The sequence below is a fragment of the Ciconia boyciana genome, chromosome 7 (genome assembly GCF_034638445.1).
Source record: "Ciconia boyciana chromosome 7, ASM3463844v1, whole genome shotgun sequence".
NCBI classification, from domain to species: domain Eukaryota; kingdom Metazoa; phylum Chordata; class Aves; order Ciconiiformes; family Ciconiidae; genus Ciconia; species Ciconia boyciana.
In genome coordinates, this window is record NC_132940.1 from 12,262,514 (window position 1) to 12,280,208 (window position 17,695).

Below are 17,695 nucleotides of genomic sequence, written 5' to 3' on the forward strand. Positions count from 1 at the left end.
TTAATCTCACTGTAATCTATTAAAGTCACTTAAATGAAAACCAAATAAAATTCAAGCTTTGTGTGTCTGCTGCCTGGAAGTGTAAAAGAGTATCAGACCCCTGACCTGGCAGAAGGAGCTGGACCTAGAGGTTGCTACGCTGCTAAATGAGCTTTTGGTAATGAAGAAGTTGCTTTTTTTCATGTCAGTTTTTTCAGGTACTTGACTTCAGTGTCTTGGATTCACTCAAATTTGATAAGCAGTTGGGAATTAGAAATCTGCCTCTTCCAAACTCTCTGTAAGAAGAAGGTATGAAATGTTCAGATCTTCTAATTGCTGAGGGACGTCGTGACCAGAGGCAGAAGAATAAATTGTTTACAGACAATACTTTCCTTGTTCTCTTAAACAGCACATTTTAAACACAAAAACATCTTGATATTTTTCTTCAGTGTATCCTACATATTTCCAGTTTGTTTAGCATGCATTTTGATCTTTATTTTGGGGGAATTTTTAAAGATGATTGCTGTCAGATGAAACTGGACATACTAATAAATACAGAACATCACTCACCATTTCAACATAAAACTGTAAACATTGAGACTATGAATACGCATATTCTCCGTTACTAATTTATTTTTAAGTGTACAAACAAATCTGGATGATCATAGTACATTTCCTGATTGGCAAAAGCACATTAACAAATGGGAGGCAGTCTTTCTGTAAGATAATGTGAAGTACAAATGCATGACAAGGTTAAACTGGGTTCAGGCTATGTTTTCTTGAGTGCTGGTGTAAAAGAGCATTAAAGGCTTTTCCCCCTGAATATCCGTCTTGCAGTTCTGGCTGGCAGTCGCGGGCAGGTGCAGCTGGAGTGGCTGCAATGATCGCTGCCTCTCTGCCGCCCGTACTGCTCTACCCATGGTCTCGTTCCCATGGCAGGGATGACTGAATGATGTGTCTCTGCTCCTGAGCCGCTGTGATTTATAGACTGACCTTGTAATGGGAATGGATGTTGATTTCCACCAAATTTAGGCCATAGCAACAGATGTGCAGTCCCTGCCGAGCTCCCTGCTCAGGGTGAGTAGAGAGGGGATAGGCAAGCTGCCTTGGGAGCTGTAGCCTACGCTCAGAGGACTTCCTAGGAGGAATATGTCCCTGAAATCACAAACCTGCTGCAGGAGGAGGTTATGGAGGGACCGCTGGTCCGCTGGGAGGCAGGCTGCGAGGTATGTTCTGTGTGCTTTGCAAGCGGTGCTCTGTGGAGCCTGTATCCAGGCAATCCTAGCTGAAGGCCAGGATGGGAATGCAGAAGGTGGCTCACACAGTAACGGAGATTGTCACAATCCTACCCAGAGGCGGATAATGGAGATGTGCCCGTGCCTACCTATTCTATCTAGACATCCCTGCGTAGCAGCTTTCTTCTTGCACGGTTTTTGTGTGGCTGTTAAGCTCAGTGCATTAGAAATCACCTGCCAAAACCTTTATTAAGGATGATCGTGAATTGCTGAAAAGTGAAGAAATTCAGGCTTGTTTCCCATGGCAACTTTAACTCGGCACTCTTGTGCATAAGTATTACAGTGGAATATTAATCTGCAATTACCTGCCTTCATGCAGCTTAGGCTTGGGTGTAGTTTTAAATACCTAGTTCTCAACTCAGCTTCTTACAATGTTGTTTCTAGAGGAATGCAGTTAAAAATGCATGTAACACAGTGACTTAGTCTTGTCTTTTTTTTTTTTCTTTTTACTAAAAGTAAGTAAAAGAATATATATATTTATCCTCTCTTTGCCAATTATGGCTGTGGTTATGCCATTCTTCTTATGTCAGAATGCTTTAAGTTCCTAGAGTGGCAGGAAATAGTTCATATAAAAGCTGTTTCAGATGGGTTTTTCTGTTCACGTTAATTTTTTGAACAATCTTTTAAAAAAAGTTTTTGAGGCCTTGTAGCTAGTTCCTCTGAACAGTTAAAAATTTTTCAAAGAGCATATGAATATCCATAGCTCAACATCCTACAAGGTGCATCTGAAATTAAAGAGATGCCGTTCTTTTTTAATCATATTTTCCGTATGTCATGTGCTTCATTGCAATTTTGTTGGACTGTTGTGAAATCTTATTTTGACCAATATGGAGGATAATGTCTTTATTTAAAAAGATGTAGAGAGAAGACCAGCGTTTCGGAGAGGCTTCTTAAGGGTCTGAGACACCAGGTGCGGTGTAACCCTCAAAAGCCGCATTCTCCACGGCAGTCGTTTTGCCTTGGAGACCTCCCTCATTCTCCCAGTAAGTGGGGACAACCTTGCTGTGACCCATATGAATCTGACAGGGCGGGTTACGGCTTCAGGCAACAGAATTAGCTATATTTATTTAAAACCCGATGAGCTAGAGAACATGAACAGTTACTGAACCCAAATCTCCTGGAGAGCACAACCACGAGACCACCAGGCAAGACATCCGATAGATGAAAAAAATTCAAAGCAATTTCTTATTTAAAGATATAAACCCAGCATTATTATAGCAACAAGCCTAAAATACCAAGGCACTCAGGTGGCCAATTGCTGCAGTCCTAACCTGACCCAACCTGCTTAGCTTTCGGCTGGTTATTGACAGGCCGATGAGATGACTACTTTAAAGCAATCAGTCACGTTGCCCTTTCCCTTGCAGCGTGCGGAGACCCCACATCAGCTATGCATCCTGGCGTGCAATTCCCCACCTGTGCTGTTTGAACACTGTATCCTTAGCTGTGCAAACATTACACATCGTTTAGGTGACAAGTTGCAAAGTTAAGTAGACTTGTTGTTACAGCAGAAAGTAGTTGAGTGGCAGTCACCCTGAAAAGAAAAGATCCAGGCTAGCTCAGGAATGTGCAAGTCCGCTGTATTGTGTTTAAAGGTTTCTTTGCCTCTCCGTAAAGCTGCTGCTGAGGGTAACGTGTGCTGTTGGAAATGTTCACACCACGTGCGTTTCTGAAGTGAAGGGAATGGGTGCCACAGGTTTGTACGTTCGCTACGCTTGTCCTGCCGTGTGCATGGCCCTGTACGGTCGCTGATGATGGGTGTGTGCCTGCTGCTGCTGAGGCACAGGGGGTATTTTGCATCCCTCCCAGCACGATGTTTTAAAAACAAGCAGTGTTCTTCCATGGTGTGGCATCTGTCTAGAGTGCTGCACGGGGATGCTGCTTCTCAGGCTGCTGTGGTTCCTGGGGAATGGTCTTTGCTGCACTAAGGGGATCTTCTCCTAGTTTTGAACAAAACCTTCCTGGTAAAGAGGAAGTGCAGCTCAGCAATTTTTGGCAAGAAGGGCACAGGACATGCCTAAGTCTCATGCTTTCTTCCCCTTTGTGCCAAGCTGGCTGTGCAACCATCCCTGTGTTCTCTTTGTCAGTCTGTGCACTTGTTAGCTGGCAAAATAGCTCTTGGTTATGTTATTTAGTTCCTCTCTGCCAGGCAGAAATGCGCTGTCACCAGCAGCTAGTTGTGATGTTCGTAAAACCCTGGCTGTTCATTTACATGCACTAGCATGCCCTTTTTACCCATCCCAGATGTTTTAGTGTTGCTGGGAACATTGATCGTTTGTGCTGCTCAATATCAGGTGAAGAGGTTGGGTCTTGAAATGATTTGATAATTCTGCAACGAGGACTGCACAGGCGGGTTGCCTGCAGTAGAAAGGAGCGGACGTGAAAAAGGATATAGTGTAGTTGTCGTCTTGTAATGTAAAGGTAATATTTGGAAATGCGTGTGTGCTGTTTGTAGCCTGGTTTGAGTACTAAACTTTCCCCCAAACTGTCAAGCTTAAATTGTTGTTGGCTGTGTCGGTGGAGATTTTCTGGGTGGTTAAATGTATGTCAGTAGTGCTTGAAGAAACAAGTTGAAATGTTGATGTCTGTTGGTCTGTATTTCTCATCCCAGGTGTGGAAAGAGGAGGGAGGTTCTGCCTTATTTGTGATGTCTGCATTCTGCTGGAAAGATCAAAATAGCTTTGTGGGTTTTGGCACGTGAGCTGATGCTGATGTTGAGAGGCAGGAACCAGCCTGGGAGCAAACGGCTACCAAAAGTTTTGTTCAGGATGGCAGGACAAGAGTTGTGAGGCAGCTGTTGAGATTTCAGGTACAATGGCAGGTATGAAAGAAGTCCCAGAGACCACAGTGACAAGTTTAGGGGGAAAATGTCATTTGTGAGACACATGGATCCTTTTCTTGGCCCTGTAAGAAGATACTTCAGCTGGGGAAGTGTTTCACTTTGGACTCCATACTTAAAAAAAAAAAAAAATTGAGACCATTTCAAGAGCGTCCAAAAGAGAAACCATGAGTGCAACCACGGGTCTGCAAAACACAAGCCGTGCGTGCGTGCTGGATGGCATTGGGGTTGTGTTTTGTGCAGTGAAGAGAAAGGTATGTATGATGAGGTCTTCTGTTACAAAAACGAGAAAGGCAATGTTCTGGCTTGTGTCTGCTGTGGGTAGGAAGAGCAGTCATGAATGTCAACAACAGCAAGGGAAATTCTGATCAGACATTAGGAAAAACTTTCCAATGATAAGACTAATGAAAGAGGAGGATAGAATGCCTGGGGAGCGTGTGAGTCTCTCTTATTGGAGTCTGTAAAAACAGCCTAGACGAAGTCAGAAAATGATTTAGGGGGAGGTGATGCTGCCCTTGGGCAGGTGCATGGACTAGATGTCTCTTAAAGCTCAAGCTCCTGGAGGCATGTGATTAGATGGGAATTTCAGCTTCTATTAAAGAAAGAGAAATGGTCCCTCACCCTCACAGCTGTAAGGAAGCACCTGAACATAAGAGCCAGGTTTTATGCCAGTGCAGAACCCAAAATGCAACTCAGAATTTATCTTTGAGGAAATCCAGCCTTTGACATTGGGCTCCAGTGCCTGAGTGTTGGGGATAGGCAGTGAGGTTTACCTAAGAGCAGGAGGAAGAAACCTTGGATATTCAATGGTCGGGCAGCAGAATTTGTCTTCACGTCATCTTGTCCCAGTGTTTCATCATGTTTCCATATTCCTGCCAGTTCCCTTGTGTTTTGATTTTGATTTGTATTTCCCTTCACACTTTTCCGGGATATAACAGTTGTTTAAATGTATTAAATTGTTGGATGTGTGCAAATGTGTACTTTAAGCTAGGTAGTGATGGAAAAAGAAATTTGGGGTCAGCTGTTTCCCCAAAGACCTTTTGGTGGGGTTAATCAGTAGACAGAGTAACTTACCCGGGACAGAAGTGCTGAGAGGCTTCTCGCCGTGTGTGCAGGTAGGCATCCTTTGGAAAGTCAGCATACCCCTGATTCAGCAGAAGTCCTGCTGTCCCCCACTGCAGAGGTGTTGCCTTTATGGTACTTGTTTTGGTTAGTTTAATAAATATTTAGAAGTAGGGAAAAGACCTATGAGGTCATCTTGGTTACTGCTCCTGAGGGCCGGTGCAAGGCTGCTCACTTGGAAATGGCTTTAGTTAAAATAATAATTAAGGTAGAGGATGGAAGCTGGGAAGGCAGATCTGTTAGGCTAGTGCTGTCCTCACTATGTCCCTTTTCGATTTTAATTGCCTTGGAAAAAAAGGAAAATCACAAGGCTTTAAAAGCTCTGATTCTTCCTGCTCTTCACCCCCCCGCCCCCTCCCCGATCTTGGAGGCATCAACTCTCATCTGTCAAAGTGTAAATCAGCAATTAAAACACAAACAGCGAAATGCCAAAGATGACCTGAAGCACAAAGCAACTGACAAACAAGTCCGGACAAATCGGCGGATAATTTATAAGCATTGCCCTAAAATCTAATTATTTGGCAATTCGAATTTGCAGCCGGCCAGGGCTGTGCAATAAATTTAACCCGCCATAAATTATTTAGGAGCAGCCCGTGGTGTAAATCAAAAACATGAGTGTTTGTTTAAGAAATAAGCTCCTTGTGCATAAAATTACTTTTTTCTTTAAAGCGGGGGGGGGGACGGACGGACATCCCTCAACAAAATGAGCTGGTGCTGAGCCTGTCCCTCTCCACGGAGACTCCCTTGCCTCTTCCGCCCGTGCCTTTTTTGAAGGTGTAAAGGGGTCTTTTGGTAGGAAGTTTTATGCTTTTCCTTATCAGAAAAAATCCCTTTCTCTCAATGGCCTCTGCTTGTTTTTATTGCATTTTGAACAGTCAACTCTGATTTTTATGGGCATCTTTTATTCTTGTGTTTATTAAACTTCTTCACGTGGGGGTGGACGTAAGGGATAAATTATTCTCTGGTAGTTTTTGAACTGAACAGGCCACACGGTCTTCCTCAAATATATATTTTCAGTGTCCTGAAATGTGCCCTGTCCACTTTGCATGTGGGCTTCTGGATTAAAAGGTTTTGAGAGCCAGGAAGTTCTTGCTGGGCACTGTATTCTTTTCGTCTAATGATGTTAGTGCTCCCCAGATCCAAAATGATAAGCAAAAAGATTCCTCTGTGGGAATTAGTGTAACTTCAGGTGCTTTCTTCTGTGAACTCGAGATCTGTCTGTTACAGGAAATTATTTAGCGAGTAGAGTTGTGTGCTTGTTCATTTCTTTTATTAGCAAGAAGATCAAGACAGCTGAATTCGTGCATCCTTGCTCCGCTGTTAAAGGGAGGGGAGTTTCATTTAGGTTGGTTGAGTAGGGAAAGGCTGGGTTTATAGCAGTGCTTTCACATGCCCTTATGAATTTTTCAAATCCCTCTTAAAAGGAAGTCCCTAGCCATTCTGCAGTTACCCTGCAGCCTCCTGCTGCTGCTCAGCCCACTGGCCTGGGACGGCCAGGTTGCATGGGAGGCTTGCACCTGGGACCTCTTTTTTATGGGAACATTTTTTTTTTTTAAAGGCAAAATTTCTGAGCAAGCTGTCACACAGATTTGCTTGAAGTACCATGAAATCATAAATGCAAGATTGTTGTAAAGAGAGTGGACCTGGTAATGGATATGTATAAGCCTCCGGCTCTGTAGGTTCCTATTGTTACCGTGTTTGGGGGCGCAGCTGAGGGGAGGGACAGGGTGCCGATGTCTTTTTCTTTAAGCGTGTTAATATTGATTTTAGAAGCTCTGTGTTCCAACAATATAAATGCAAATGCCTTGTAATTGGGAGCCGCGTGCAGAATTTCTCTACAGAAAACATGTTCAACTTTTCATGACAATGAAAGGAAAATAAAAAGCCGCTTATTTATTGCTGTGGTTTGAATCCTGGATTTCCTTTCAAGTTACTTTGCAGTGCTAAATAAAATACCTAATTGCAGTGCTCACAAAATTCAAATGGGTACATTTGTTCTTCTGGTAGCTTGCGGCTATTTGCAGCCTCTGGACACCCTCGGCATTATTTCAGCACATCCATAACTTCTGGTTGTGCTGTAAGGAAAAGCTGGGGGGCGGGGGGAAGTCTTAGAAGCCCCAAATGCTGCTGGCACAAATCACCGCTGAAGCTGGAACCTGTACTCAGTGTTGGAAATGGAAATGGGTGAGGATCTCAAGGTAGCACTTACGGATGATCAGACTCAGGTAAAAGAAAGGAAGTGTCAGCGAACCTCTTCCTTTTAATTCCCTTGTGCCGCTCACCTCCACCTTTCCCACCTGGGAAGAAGCAGCAAAGGTCCTTGACGGTGGAGATGGAGCTGAGCGTGTTGAGCTCACCGGGCTGCTGTGAAACGTGAGAGAGCGCCCGGCTGCCTTCCTGCGTCACGGTCTGTTGGGGGGTTGTGTGTGTGTGTGTGTGTAAGTCTAAGTGCTCACCATTTCATAATAATTACTAATGAAATTCTAGATCTGTAATAACATTTTGGATATCTAAAACAAACCATATGCTTGTAAAAAAAAAAAAAACAGAGAGAAAAAAGTGGAAACAGATCAACTTCAAGCCATAAATTCTTGGTAATAGAGGCCTCTTTTTTTTTTTTTTTTTTTTCTCCCTTTCTGTTTATGTTTGATAGATATTTTTGTTTCTGCAGGAATGTCAACTCTTAATTTCATGATGTATCATGGGCTTAAGAAAATTGAATTTAATAAAAGCAAAAGATGAATGGCACCTTTAAAGGTCCCAACACTTGTCTTTATTAGCAGGACAAACTGCAGGGTCTCCAAACACTGCTTCTCTCCAAATGAAAGTTTAAATGAAAAGTACAGCAGTGTCACAGGTTAAATTTCATTGCAGGACTGGCTAACGTCGTTAGTGAGGAGTGGGGCTGATTTCATGGGGCTGGTATCTGTTGCCTTAGATACCAGTGGAGCAAACACTGCCAGAGACTGGAAAAAATCTCCGCTATAGGAAGCGTGCAGATAAACAGCCTTTTGGGAAAGGTCCTTTACCACTTACTTCAAAAACTGACCAAATAAGCCCAAAAGAGCGGCTGCGCTTTCTCCTGAGACGCTCAAGTCGCTCCTGGGGTTCCACCCCTGCTCCTGGCCGTGTGTTTCCCACAGACCTGCAGTAATTCTGGATATTGTTAGATTTTCCACATTTTTTTAGTACGGCTTTTTATTTTCTCCGTCTGTCTTAATGTGACCCTGCTGGAAGTGCTTTTTGCCTTTGGTTCTGGAAGGCGAGCAACGCCTTTGTGTATCAGATCAGCGGCAGGGCTGTCTTTCAGTCTCGCTTTGCATCCAGCCACTTGATGGCCCCTGAGGATGTTTCTGGTCCCTTAGGACCAATCTCGGTGTGGCAACGCAGCCCTGCTGTGAAATCCAGCCGGTGCGTGTCCCTCTCCGGGAGGGGGAACGCTCGTCTTGTCCTGCCGTGGGCTTGCCCGCTTCCGCGGTCACCCCCTGAGCGGGGTGCAGAGCCAAGGGGCAATGAGCCACCCCAGCCCAGTTTGAAGGATGTGGTGGTGTTGTCTTGGGGTTAAGCCTGGCTCTGTTATGACGTTCTGTCCATTGGCTTCAAACTTTGCAGTCCGTTTTCCTTCTGAACAGAAACTTGCTGCATTCAGACCCTATCCGTGGTAGCTCTTTTGAAGGGAGGATCAGCTGTGTCCAGCATTTCTTACTCAGATGGAGTTTCTCGTGTTTCCACAGGTGCTCCTGTGTGGCTGAAGCTGGTGAGTTTGGCTGCACCACAACAGGCAATCTGGGCGATGCTCAGGTGTTTTGCCTCTGTCCTTCTCCCCTTCCAGCCCACTGGTGGAGTTTCATCTCTCTCCTGGGGAAATTTGATTACTCCCAGTGGGGTGGTATGGCCGTGCGGAAGGATGCGCCCAGACGTCCGCTCTGCCTTAGCCTGCACAGCATGCACCGAGCGTGGCACAGCCGACCGCGGGGAAATGGTTAAGCCCTGCGTCCTCTGCAGCTCGACTGCTCGGTGTCTACACCTGGGCACTTCAGCACTGTTAACACTTTATTTTTATTTTAATTTTTTTTCTAACTTTCCGTCTCAGCGGCACGTGCTCCCCATGTGCCCTGGTCTGGGCTGTGTGCCTGGTGCCCCGGGGAGCTGCCCTCCTGCAGCCATGGGCTCTGACCACCATAGAAATTGGGTGTTTCTCCTGGCTATTTAAATTATTTGTTGTTTCCATTTACCCACCCAGCTTCTTGCCCTCCCTCTGCCTGCCGGGGTGGTGATGTCATCAGCTCATATGTATGACCTAACGATAATTTCCGCCTGCGGGTCGTGAGGGTTGCAGCCAGGGTCCAAAAACTGTGTTAGTTCCTCTGCAGCGGCTGCATTTTCCACATGCTAATTTTACTCACAGGAGTTGGATTTTTTTATTTTTTATTATTTCTTATTTGTCTCTTCCAGATGTTTTCAGGCAGTTTTTTTTGTTGTTAAACTAATTCCATTCATGTTTTAAAAATTTATGAAAGCGCTAATAAAAATGTCAAAGTGGTAAAAATGTTAGCTTTTGCTCTGCTTTGATTAAATTTTGCAAACTGTTTTTGAATATTAAAAAGCAATATTTTTTTTATTCTCTCTCCCTCTCTCTGTTTCTCTCCAGAAGTGATTTGAGAGGCTTGTTGCATGGATATCACTCAGCGGGCTCATTTGCACTCCAGAACCTTGGTGCCATGCATCTCTATTAAATAACATAGACAAATTATTCTTTAAAGACACCAAACAAATTGTCACTTCTCCTCTTACATTAAACTGGAAGGAGGAGAGGGAGTGGAGAAGGAGGGGGGTGAACACAAAGGATTTTATCGCTTTTATTCAGTGGTGGGCTTTTTTAATTTCATGTATATTTTTTCATAATTGAGAAATCCATCGCAACTGGATTTGTTTAAACTTTTTATTAACAGGTCCATGTAAATTTTTGATTGCTGATTATTCAAATAATTGAACATTCTTCTGATGAAAGAACGTTTTTATTTCCCTATCAGCATAAATTGGCTACAAAGAGGAAAATTAAGCAGGGCTTGCTACTGTGCTGTATCCCATAGGGATGGATTTTGGCGGGGGGCTCCCAGCTCCTCTCCTCACTCTGTTGGAGGAGAGCAGTGCTCCTTAGCTTTCTCCTGGGAAGGAGGTGCTTCACGCAGTAGCTCCTGTGGTCTGTCGCGTGGTGTCCTCCAAAAGGACAGCAAGGTGGAGAGGGTGGGACTGGTCCTGGGGAGGGCACAGCCCCTGGGGTGTCCTTGCTAAACAGACGTGAGCCCGGTGCAAGTGCATCTCCACGTTCCCTGAGTGGTGCCAGCACATGCGAGTGGTGCCGGGCCATCTTCCTTGGCTTTGGCTTAGGCAGCGATGTCTGTGTGGTTGCAGCGCTGAGCACAGAGGCGTCCCTGCTGCCCGTCCCAGCTGTGAGGAGTGTCGGCACCATCCTCCTCTGCGCTCACGTCTTGGATGTGCTCTGTGCTCCGGTACCACTTTCCCCCTCGTAGTGCATAGCTTCGTGTCAGGCTTGTTTTTGTTTGGGACTGTCAGGCTCCTCTTTTTACAGCCGGCTTGCTAGGCAGGATCATTTCCAGCTTCATTTTTTGTTTGTTTTAAATGAACAGCTGCTTTTCTCTTTGCCCTATTCAGGAAATCATCGAATTCCCTATCCTGAAGCTGAATGGCAGGACGATGGAGATCGAATCCACCTTTCACATGTATGTTCAGCCTGTGGTGCATCCCCAGCTTACGCCCTTCTGTACAGAGGTAAAGTGCAAAGGTTCCCCGGTGCTCCAAGAGTCTCCCCGGGAAGCAGGTTTCCATTGCACCAGGGGTTGGGGTCGCCTCTTCACGGTGCAGCTGCAAGGCAGCGTGTCATGCCAGCCTCGAGTTAAGGACAAGGGGAATCATTTTCTGTCATTGCAGTAGCATGTAAAGACCTCAGTTTGGATTCATAAGTAACTCTGGCTATGATCTGCTAACTAAGATCAGTTGTATTTACAAGTAATGAACGTCTTCCTGGGTGACCACAAAATCAAAGCAATGATGTTAGCTGATGCTCAAAATCCTGTAGCCTCTCTGTGAGCTCTTTGTGATTTTGCCGTGCTGCTCTGTGGTGGGGAAGGTCAGAGAGAGCATGGTCCGAGGGAAGAAAGTGTCGTGCCGCTGCATGGTTCAGAGGCTCTAAATGACTCTCCTGTGGGCCTGCCTGTTGGGATTTGATGAGTCCTTCAGAGTGGTAGGGTAACCCACATCTGTATTTTTAAGACTTTCTTTTTGATGTCATGCTTGTGGGGCACTTGAAGTGATTGCTGGAGAAGTGGCCTCTTGTTACTTGGTTACTCTCATTGCTGAGGACAGCTGCCCTCAAGCTGCAGCCACCTTTCCCCAGATACAGACAAGAGGATGAAGGTAGTAAGTGCAATCCCTGATGGTTGAAAGGAATAAGGGGGCAGAGGTTGTTTTTTGGTTTTGTTTTTTTTAATTATATTTTCTTCATTCAACACAAAGTTAACTGTTTCTGCAAGTGCATTCTTCCTCCCTGCTGTAGCCATTAAAACAAAGTCTCTAAGTTCCTTTTGCTTTGGGCTTTTTTCCTGTTACTCTACTGTTTCGATATTGGCCAGCTCAGCGACTGAAGTATTGACTATGGGAATCAGGGTATCCAAGTTCTTGGTTCTGTCCTGGTCTCATCTGGGATCACCAACACCATGATACGTTTTCCCTGACCTCTGTGGCTGCAGGTTTAGGTCCTTGAAGTGCTTGTCCCGTGTGTACTAACTTGATGAAAAATGACTCCTCTGTGTTAGGTGGAGTCCCGTCCAGGACCAGCCAGCCCCTTCCATATTTCCACATTGTAAAAACAAATACTTTTCTTTTTTTTTTGTTCTCTTGTAACTAAAAACCAGCTGAAGGTATTTTATTTAAACTTTAAAAAAAAAAAAAAAAGAAAAAGACTAAGCACAGAAAACATTATTCCCAGGAGAGGGGCTTTCAGAAAGCTATAAATGTGTGAAAACAGAGGGCTATAATGGAAACAGTTTTGCAACCTGAATACTAGGAGGCTGGACAAGTACTTTAGCTGTCCATATCCCTATGAGACTTGCTGGACATATGCTGGTACAAATGTGATAAATCTCACAGCTTGCACCTGATCTTGGCTAAGAGCAACGTCATCTTCTAGAGTAGAGCCCAAAATGTCCGTTTTGCATGTCATCTAAATTCTAGAGAGAAGTCATCTCACTTATTAGCTTCCACCGAAATTCCTTTTTCTGGAAATTCCTCTGTTGCATCCTTCTCCCTGCTGCTAAACGTTGCAGCTCTGTTGTTGCGCAAGAGTCTGCATGACTTGCTTGGTGTGGCTGTCTGAGCTGAACAGAGCCTCCAACCTGCTGCAGCCTGAGTATATTGAGAGGTTCTCTGGACACCAAGCTTGTGACAGAGACATTCAGTCAATCTAATGCTCCCTCACCGCGGTGCCGGTTTCTCTGCCTTCTCTTGCTCTTGGGAGCCTAGAGCAGCTGTTTGTGTCTCTGCAGGTTCGTGTCTCCTGTGTGGAGCCCTTTAGCAAGTGAGGCCATGTGTGTGTGCTGGCCGTGCATTTGCAGGAGTCCCCAGGATGGGCATGGGCGTCCCAGCTGCAGCATTGTGCTCTGGATTCTACCGCTGACTTTGGTCTGGTGTCTTGTGTCCAGAGTTGGATAAAAATGGGCAGTGCTGAGGCCAGCAGGCAAAATGATCGCAGAGCCCCCACCAGTGTGTATTGGTGGCACAAAATGGTCCAACTTGCCAGGTTTGGCAAGTTCTCTGTTACTAGCAGCGTGGGTTAGGGAGCTGGTTTTAATCCTAGCCTGGAAGCCACCGGCTCCTGGGCAACCCCCCACTGTGCCCGTGCTGCTCGGTGCACAGCATGGCCCCTGTCCCTCCTGGCTTGGCGGTCCCCCTGCCTTTTGCAGGGGCTGCCATGAGGTCCAGGGAGTGGGATCGTACTGGAGGGGTAACTGGGCTTGTCCCTGGGCCCCGTATCTGGGGCTGACTTTGAAACCCTGCCCTACGAGCCACAGGTGAAGCTGGTCATACTGAGGACCTTACTAAACAGTTGCAAAAATATCCTTTCATATTTGTGGCCTCTTTTTTGCAGAGGCTGTAGCGGCCGCGTAGACCTGTGGGGTCGGTGGCTCCTGCTCGGCAGGCGCAGGTCTCAGCCCCGTGCCGCTGGTGTAGGCTCCGCTGAGACCCCGGGGACACAGCTGGGGTGTGCTCTGTGTCCAGCTCCTGCAGAGCCGCTGCCTGCACAGCTCCAGTGTTTGCCATTGACTTTCAGCTGTTTTATGTTTTCTGAAAAATACCCATTTTGCTAAATGCCAGTAAAGGGCTTTGTCTAGGCACCTCTACTTACAAAGGGTGAGATTTATTGGCCTCTTTGTCTACAAAGAAAGACCAGGCCTGATTATCAGATTGTACACCAGAGACAAGTGCTTAGGTAATCAGCAAACTGTCTTGGAGTAGAAATACGATGGTTTCCCAGATAAACTCTGTAGGAAAAGCGGTGGTGTTGACATTACACGGGAGCCTGTCTGCTGTGCTGCTGCTTTCCCCTTTCCCCTCCACTCACTGCCTTTGCCGGGAAGCAATAGGACTGCTTGGTATAGACTGTGTGTGGGAGGATTACTGGGGTTGCTCGACGTTACTCCTTGGGTCTGGAGTACCTCTCACATCCCTCTTCCTTCTTGAAGAAGACAGCACAACACGGGATGGGTGTCTGCAAGGGTGGAGAGCTTGTGGTGACCCTCAAGGCATCCCTTTGCTTAGCTTTTGGAGTGTCTGTGCTCTCCCCTTCTGGAGTCAGGTTCCTCTGACTCCTCACACCAATGCCCAGGAGAACGTCTTCCAGTGCTGGCTCACTCCGTAGCCCTCATCTGATCCCCTTTCTCTTGGCCTGCTTTTGTAAAACAACAGGTCATGAGGCTTGGTTATGATGAGGGGTGTGCTGAACATTTAGACAGAGAAGGTGGAAAGCGCTTGCAAGTGGTTAAAAGCTGTTGTTAGGTATATAAAGCTCATCATGCCCCTTTGCAAGATGCAAGTGTTTTGTCTGATGCCCAAGAAAGTTCATGCCAGGAGTTTAAGTGAAAGGTCCCCTCTACACAGAAGGTGCTTGTACAGGCTTTTTCATGGTACTTTACTCTCTTTTTATGATTAATTTTTATTGATTTTTTTCCCTGAAGGAACAGACAATAAACGTACAAAAAGATAAATGCCTTATAGCTTGTTTATGTTCCCAAGTACCATGTGCTTCTTGGGATCGCCAGTGAAACTTTACAATTGTGCAGTTTTATTTTTTTATACTTTATCAAAGCTGCAAGACCAGATAATGCTGTAGGAGACCCAATGCACTAGGTTGGGTGTTACAGATGGATGTAACTGATAACAAAGGATCAGAAGGGGTGAGAGAGCAGAAATCTGGTCCCTTTTGAGCACTCTCTGACGTGTATTGAAATGTACCCATGGAGCAGGTATATGCCTTTGTATTCGTGTGTGCGATTTCTGCAGCGTGAATCTTGTGTGCGTATGTGCTTGGCGATGTGTTCTTGTATGGGTAAGTTGGTACTTTGCTTGGCCTGGCAGGGAAGGAGTCTTGGGCAGGATCAAGCAGTGACTCTTTGGTGGGACCTCTGTGTCCGCCTTCCCATCCCTCTCTCCTCCTGATGGGAAATGTCTGGATGAGGCCATTTCACCCTGTCCTCCCATGGCCATCAGGGGTGAACAGATGCAGTCTGGAAGGTGCCTGGAGCGGTAGAAGCCATTTACATCAGTGCTGGCCGTGATACCAAAAGGTTGCCTGTCATCCTTAGTACAGGAAAGACATGGAGCTGTTGGAGTGGGTCCAGAGGAGGGCCACAAAAGTGATCAGAGGGCTGGAACACCTCTCCTGTGAGGAAAGGCTGTGAGAGTTGGGGTTGTTCAGCCTAGAGAAGAGAAGGCTCCAGGGAGACCTTATTGCAGCCTTTCAATACTTAAAGGGGGCTTATAAGAAAGATGGGAACAGACTTTTTAGTAGGACCTGTTGTGACAGGACAAGGGATAATGGTTTTAAACTAAAAGAGGGTAGATTCAGACTAAATATAAGGAAGAAATGTTTTACGATGAGACTGGTGAAACACTGGAACAGGTTGCCCAGAGAGGTGGTAGATGCCCCATCCCTGGAAAGATTCAAGGTCAGGCTGGATGGGGCTCTGAGCAACCTGATCTAGTGCAAGATGTCCCTGCTCACTGCAGAGGGGTTGGACTAGATGACCTTTGAAGGTCCCTTCCAACCTAAACTATTCTATGATTCTATGATCGTTCCCCAAAAGCCACTTCCAGAGGTTTGATTTGAGCTGCCCTCTGAGAGGCAGGGCCAGCACTTTGCAGTAGGTGAGCTGTCCACCTCTGCCAGGCGAATGCATGGAGAGAAAGACAGCAAGAAAAGAAAAAAACAAGCCCAGTGAGTTTTAAAAACTGCTCTAAAGAGCTGTGCGTTAATGTCTCAAATCTGTTTGCCTCTCAGAGTATGGGAAGTCTGCAGGTAGCAGCTGTTACCCAATTAAAATACAGATTAATATAAAAACAGTTTCTGGAATATAAAAGAGTGTCTGTGTCCCTCCACTTCCTTAAAATTCCGCCTCATAATGGCTTGATGAACTTGAGAAACCCACCTAGAGGAACTCTGCATTCTTAAAATTAAAATACTTTCCCTAAAAGGTATATATTACCATTCCATGGAAGTCACTATGAGAAAATAATCTTTCCACTTACAGCTTATTCAGTGAGTCAGGTATTTGGTATTCATTAAATGTAATTACAGTTTAATTGGAGTTTAATCTCTTTTTTTTTTCCCTTCCTCCGAGTTCAATGCTGTAAGCCAAGCAGCCAAAGAAACGGAGAGGTAGAAACCATTGAGCTTCTTTCAGTTGCCACACATTAATAAAGCAGAGCCCTGTGGTTTGTGAGAGGGCTTATGTTTTACGAGTAGGCTGAGCTGGTCTGCGTGGAAGAGTTACTCCTGGGTGGTGGTGGGGCTGTCAGCACCTCTCGACTGGACGCTACGGCTTCTGGAGGCTTGGATGCATGTGCAGGCAGCAGGGCATGCTCCTAGGCTGTGTTTGACCTTTATTTTATGAAAACGTGTGAGATGTGTAGCTTCAGGAAAGTGCCATATGAAGTGAAATCCTGTAGTGTGCACTTGTTTTAATAATGATTTTTTTAATTACTTGGGTGCATTGATGGCAAGCTACTGACCTCCGATATTCAATATGTTAAAAGACAGTTTTGTCAGTTGGAAGGCAGACAGAAAAATTATCTGTTTTCCATGTGCCTCAAGCTATCCTGGGCAGAGACAGGCAGAGGCCCATGAGACTGCATCTTTTTATGCGTGTGTCTAGCTTTAAACAGCCAAGCAGTCTGGGTACAGTCAGTAGGACTGTCTGTTGGCAGGACCTGTTCCTAAGGAGCCTCCTGAAAAACGGAGTAGACCAGGGTTCTGGAAGAAAGCGGTTTTCTTCAGATGTCATTCAGTTGTTTTAAATACAATTTTGAAATGCAGAGGGATGCTGTGAAGGACTATGGGAAAACGCACGTGCTGGCTGCTGAGCGCAGGGGAAGGTGATTGTGTCCACGCTGGGTCTCACCTATAGTGGTCTATTCTGTTCATCTAACACTGCACTTTTGGTGTCACCGCGGTAGCAGGGGGATGGCCAGAGACCCCAGTAGTTACCGCTGCCTGTGTAAGTCAGGGCAACACGAAAACTGGTGAAATGCGTGTTGAAAAAGGGCAGCATTTTGGGCATCATGCTGGTACCTGAAGCAGAGGGCACCACTGCTCCCCAAGTGGATCCTGCCCTGCTGAGAGCTTGCTGTTTTATGGTGTGGGTAGGAGCCCCCCTACATTTCTGTGTTTGGGATGAAGCTGTGCCCTTGCCTGTGGCTGTGGAGCTGCCAGGGTCGCTTTGCTGTGGCTGGCTCCTCAGCAATGTCCACGTGGGTCACAGGAGGATGTTTTGGTTGCAGTGAGATGGACGGGAGAGGAGACCTCTCTAAGATCTTTTGAGTGCTCCTCTGACGCCTGCTTTCTGTTTGTCTCTTGTTTCAGCTGACTGGGATTATTCAAGGCATGGTGGATGGGCAGCCGAGCCTCCAGCAAGTGCTTGAGGTAAGCAGAGTAACCTTTAGTTCCCGAACTCTGACCTCTGGTCCTGTCGTCCCCTCTTCATCTCTTTCCCTGCACCCTCCCCTTGCTGAGAATCGAACCGCGTAATATGACTATGATTACAGCTTCATTAGAATAACATTTGCTGTCACGTTGGTGACACGCTGCTGAGAGTATTGAACCATTGATCTGTCATCTCCAGCTGTTCATGTCAAGGGTGCTGACAAGATATCCGAACTCCTGCCAGTA

The 17,695-nt window shown here is 45.9% G+C and overlaps 1 protein-coding gene across 7 annotated transcripts in view; it reads left to right on the forward strand.

The window, feature by feature from the left end:
• The window catches only part of ERI3 (ERI1 exoribonuclease family member 3), a 135,083-nt gene that overhangs the window by 13,568 nt on the left and 103,820 nt on the right, over positions 1-17,695 (forward strand). For 6 of the 7 annotated variants that reach the window (XM_072868258.1, XM_072868256.1, XM_072868260.1 and 3 more), the window contains exons 3-4: positions 10,909-11,025; positions 17,390-17,449. In XM_072868258.1, coding sequence (XP_072724359.1) covers positions 10,909-11,025; positions 17,390-17,449 — 177 coding nt within the window. The remainder of the gene's footprint in view (positions 1-10,908; positions 11,026-17,389; positions 17,450-17,695) is intronic. The other variant, XM_072868261.1, reaches the window with a different exon arrangement.